Source organism: Coptis chinensis, chromosome 3 (genome assembly GCF_015680905.1).
Source record: "Coptis chinensis isolate HL-2020 chromosome 3, ASM1568090v1, whole genome shotgun sequence".
Lineage (NCBI taxonomy): Eukaryota > Viridiplantae > Streptophyta > Magnoliopsida > Ranunculales > Ranunculaceae > Coptis > Coptis chinensis.
In genome coordinates, this window is record NC_141458.1 from 85400718 (window position 1) to 85405570 (window position 4853).

The window sequence follows — 4853 nt, forward strand, 5'->3', positions numbered from 1 at the left end:
TTTGGAGATTATGATTTACATCGCATATTGGTTGATCCAGGCAGCTCAGCAGATGTGCTATACTACAACATATTCAAGAAGTTACGGATTCCAAATTCTGAGATGGTTGCCACCAACTCCAACCTATATGGATTCAGTGGAGACAAAGCTCTGACAGTTGGGGAGATCCAACTACCCGTAGCTACTGGTCCATTAACTCTCATCATAAACTTTGTTGTGGTAAAAGATAATACACCCTATCACATGATCTTGGGTAGGACTTGGCTGCACAGACTTCGAGCTGTTCCCAGCACCTATCACCAATGTCTAAAGTTTCCGCACAATGAGAAAATTGAGACAATCAGAGGGGATCAGGTGGCTGCCAAAGCATGCTATGTTATGGTAATGAAGCAGTCCCCACTCTTTTTTGAACCAATAGAGGTGGGGCAACCTGCCAAATAGCAATTACAGTTGGACCCTCCTCTCCCAGATCTAGTCCTAAGAGAGAGGGAGGGTCCCCCCTCACTGGAGCCATTAGAGGAAGTGGAAATTATGGGAGGCAGCTCGCCAAAACCACTTTCATCGACACCTTGTTGAGTTCAGAAGAGCGTCAGGCTCTAATACATTTTCTTCGAGAACATACAGACGTGTTTGCTTGGTCATTCGAAGAAATGCCAGGAATTGATCCCCACGTGGCATGCCACCGGCTCAATGTTCGCAGTGATGCAGTAGTAGTCAAGCAGAAACCGAGAAGGATAGGTGCTGACAGGTCCAAAGCGGTAAAAGCCGAAGCTGAAAAACTAAAGACAACTAATTTTGTCAGGGATATCAATTTCCCCGCCTGGATCTCTAATATTGTCCAAGTATGTAAGAAGAATGGGTCATGGAGAATATGTATCGACTTCACGGATCTAAACCGCGCATGTTCGAAAAACAGTTACCCTTTACCGCGGATTGACAAATTGGTAGATGCGACGGTTGGACATGAACTGTTATCTTTCACAGATGGGTCATTTGGCTATAACCAGATGCTTTTGCATGAGGAAGACCACAAGCATGCAAGTTTCACAACCGGGGATGCCCTGTACTATAATCAAGTCATGCCATTCGGATTGAAAAATGCGGGGGCCACGTACTAGTGCTTGGTGAACAAAATGTTTGAAAGATTGATAGGAGACATTATGGAGGTGTACGAAGATGATCTCTTGATCAAGAGTTTAAAATGGGGAGATCATCTCTCGCACTTGAAACGTCCATTAGACGTTCTCCGAGAGTATCGCATGAAACTCAACCCTGCGAAATGTGCTTTCGCTGTATCATCAGGGAAGTTTTTAGGGTATCTGGTTACTAAGCAAGGAATTGAGGCAAATCCAGATCAGATCTGGGTGCTCAAAGAAATGCCTTCACCTAAGAATATGAAAGATGTTAAAAAAGTCACAGGCAGGTTAGCAGCTCTGAATAGGTTCATCTCCAAGAGTTCAGATAAGTGCAAACCTTTGTTTCATTTACTTAGAAAAAATACCTTTTTTGTATAGAAGAATGCCAAAAAGCATTCAATCAGCTCAAAACATACTTGGGGGCACCACCAATCCTTTCCAAATCAATTGAGGGAGAAGTTTTGGGTATTTATCTCTGTTCATCTGACTACGGTATCAGTTTTGGACTGATACGTGTGGATGAAAAGAAGGTTGAAAAACCTATCTATTTCTTAAGTCGAACGCTCCTACCAGCAGAAACAAGATATCCTAAACTCGAAAGAGTCACTTTAGCCCTTGTTTTTGCAGCAGAGAAGTTATGACCGTACTTCCAGTCCCACACTATCAGCATAATCACAGAGTACCATTTACGATCAATTATGGAAAGGCCGAACAGGTCAGGGAGGTTAGCTAAGTGGTCTGTACAACTGTCAAAATATGATATTATCTATGTTCCACGAATCTCAGCAAAGGGTCAGGCACTAATAGAATTCTTAGGAGATTTCTCAATGACCTACACTGAGTACGACTCAACAACCCCCAGTTTAGATGAGGGCATCCTGCTTGACCTCCAAAAGCCCATCCAGGCCCAGAGGAGTTGATAAGAGCCCAAAACTGTAGTCTTAAACCTTAATAATATTACATTTAGACCAATTATGTGTATAATAAATAAAAGTTAGTACTGTTTACGTGCTTTGATGTATTTAAGGTATTGGAGTCAAATATGTGAAGAAATATGCCACTTTTGCGAGATAAAGGAGCAAAGGTTGGTTGCTAAGAAGTTATGTGATTAAAGACCAAGATTTAAGGAGAAAAAGTCTTTTTAAAGCCCAGTCAAAGCTGAAAAGTCAAAGTCAATGCGGGCATAAATAGAGCAGAAAAGTCAACAGAACTTCCGCAGGCCGTATCTTTGGACTAAGACCTCGAAATTGGGCCTATTGTATGTCAAAACGACCGGATCGGAAAGTGCTTTCTAATGGTCCAAGCCTTAACCCAATCAAAAGAGCAAAAGTGGATGAAAAAACTGTTGCAATAATTTCCAACAGAGAATCCCTTTTTGGACATATGTAATTAGGTTTTGGGCTTGATTTCATAGCCCAAAACATGGATCCAAAGCCGATGCACGAAATTGTAAACTTAGTCCTCTCCTATATAAGGCATAACTCTTAAGTACTTAGACTTAGACTTAGTTTTAGTTTTTTAGAATAAGTCTCTCCTAGATTTTACTTAGTTAATTATTCAGTACTTAGTTTTAATATAGTTTTCAATTCTTAGACTCTCTTCCATTAGATTAATAAAGCCAAAGTTATTGTTCTTCATTATCTCTTCTTTTTATTTCTCTATTAATGGTAGTCTGATAAATTTGAGCTAAACCTCAATTAGAGGGGTTTGATGAAGCTTTGATGAAGACTTGATGTGTTAGTTAGAATTGTTACTTATTTAAGAGTTTCACTTTAGTAGGTTAGTTTATTCACCATGAGAATGGGTCAAACTTCCTCACATGCTAATTATTAGTTGGTAGAAATTGTCATAAATAATTAGGGATCAAATACTTAATCTTTATTTGTTAGGATTGTAATAATCTACACTAGCATATTAGGAATTTATCTAAGTGAAATCAAATCCCCCTAATCCCTTCTTCCCATTTAAAATCTTCGTATTTAATTGCTATAATATAAGTTAACATCTTAATTAGTTTAATCACCATATTAGTATAATTACAATCCATTACTCTCATTAATTTTGTTAAAATTGATTAAACTAGTGAAACTTATGTCTAAATCAACTAAGAGTGGAACGAATTCTCTACTCCACATATTGCACGATAAACGAGAGTAGAACTTTGATGATAGAGTAAATTCAAGCTTTTACTTATTCATAGCATAATTAGTTAAGAGTAGGTAAAATGATTGTTTTTAGATTTATCAGGAGTCGAGCTCTAGATGGCAATTGTTTGTGGATAGGTTTTCAAATGACAGAGGTGCAGAAGTGGGAGCTGTATTAGTTACTCCTGACAACATGCGACTGGAGAAATCTATCCGGTTGGGTTTGAATGCCTCCAACAACGAGGCAAAATATGAGGCGACACTTGTTGGCCTCACAATGGCTATCGACCTGGGCCTGACACACCTCACAGTGTTTAGTAACTCACAACTAGTTGTGTTCCAAGTCGATGGAGGATATGAGGCCAGAGACGAGCAAATGGCCAAATACCTAGAACTGGTAAGGGGTCTACAAGGCAAGTTTGAGAGCATTCAGTTCTACCAGCTGCCTCGATTAGAAAATCGACACGCAGATACTTTGGCATATATTGCCTCAATGTTGGGCAACAACGAGTCTTGTTCTATCCTGATAGAGTTCCAAGAGAAATCCAGCATCCAAGCACTCGCAGTTACAACAGTTTGTGTTATTCCAGCCATCACTCCAAATTGGATGGACCCATACAAGTTCTACCTCAAAGATGGGACACTCCCTGATGATAAGATTGTAGCAAGGCGCCTGCTTACAAAGATACAAAGATTCACCCTCATTGAAGATGATATGTATAAGAAGTCCTTTTTGGGACCTCATCTAAGATGTCTCTCCCTAGAACTCGCTGAACAGGTTATGTAAGAGGTTCATGAAGGAATTTGTGGCAACCATGCTGGGGGCAAAACACTAGCTCTCAAGATTCTAAGGCAAGGATACTTTTGGCCTTACATGCAAAAGGATGCACAGGTTTTTGCCCGCAAATGTGAAAAGTGTCAACGATATGCTCCACTTATCCATGCTCCAGCAACGGAACTACACCCATTGGCCTGCCCATGGCCATTTGCACAGTGGGGAATGGACATTGTAGGACCTCTACCACCGGCTCCCGGCAATGTCAGATTCTTACTGGTCGCAACGGATTACTTCACCAAGTGGATAGAAGCAATTCCCCTGGTTTTCATTCGAGAACAGGATGTCAGAAAGTTCATTTGGAACAACATTGTCTGCAGGTTTGGCATACCCAAAGTTATCATCTCAGATAATAGGCAACAGTTTGCTGGGGGATTGGTCGCTGAACTCTGTGAGGAGTTTCACATTACCTACCTGTTTTTAACTACAAGGTATCTACAAGGCAATGGCCAGGCTGAAGCCTCCAATAGGGTTATTTAGGATAACATGAAGCATAAACTAGATGACGCCAAAGGTTTATGGGTCGAGGAACTACCTAAGGTCTTATGGGCATACCGAACTACACCCAGTTGGTGAGTCCCTATTTTCACTGACCTACGGAACTGAAACTATCATACCTCCTTTACTGGTAGCTCCCACTCAGAAATCTGACATTGTGCACACCCTAGATAATGAGGAATTGTTATGCAGAGAAATGGATCTCTTAGATGAAAAGAGAGGAAGTGACGTACTGTGCTT

At 40.6% G+C, this 4853-nt stretch overlaps 1 protein-coding gene across 1 annotated transcript; it reads left to right on the forward strand.

Annotated features, from left to right (window-relative positions):
- Window positions 1–1133: 1133 nt before the first annotated feature.
- On the forward strand, window positions 1134–4067 carry LOC147511264 (uncharacterized). Its single transcript, XM_086598412.1, has 3 exons — window positions 1134–1194; window positions 1303–1423; window positions 3434–4067. The coding sequence occupies exons 1-3, from the start codon at window positions 1134–1136 to the stop codon at window positions 4065–4067; spliced, it is 816 nt and encodes a 271-aa protein (XP_086454538.1).
- The last annotated feature ends 786 nt before the right edge of the window (window positions 4068–4853 follow it).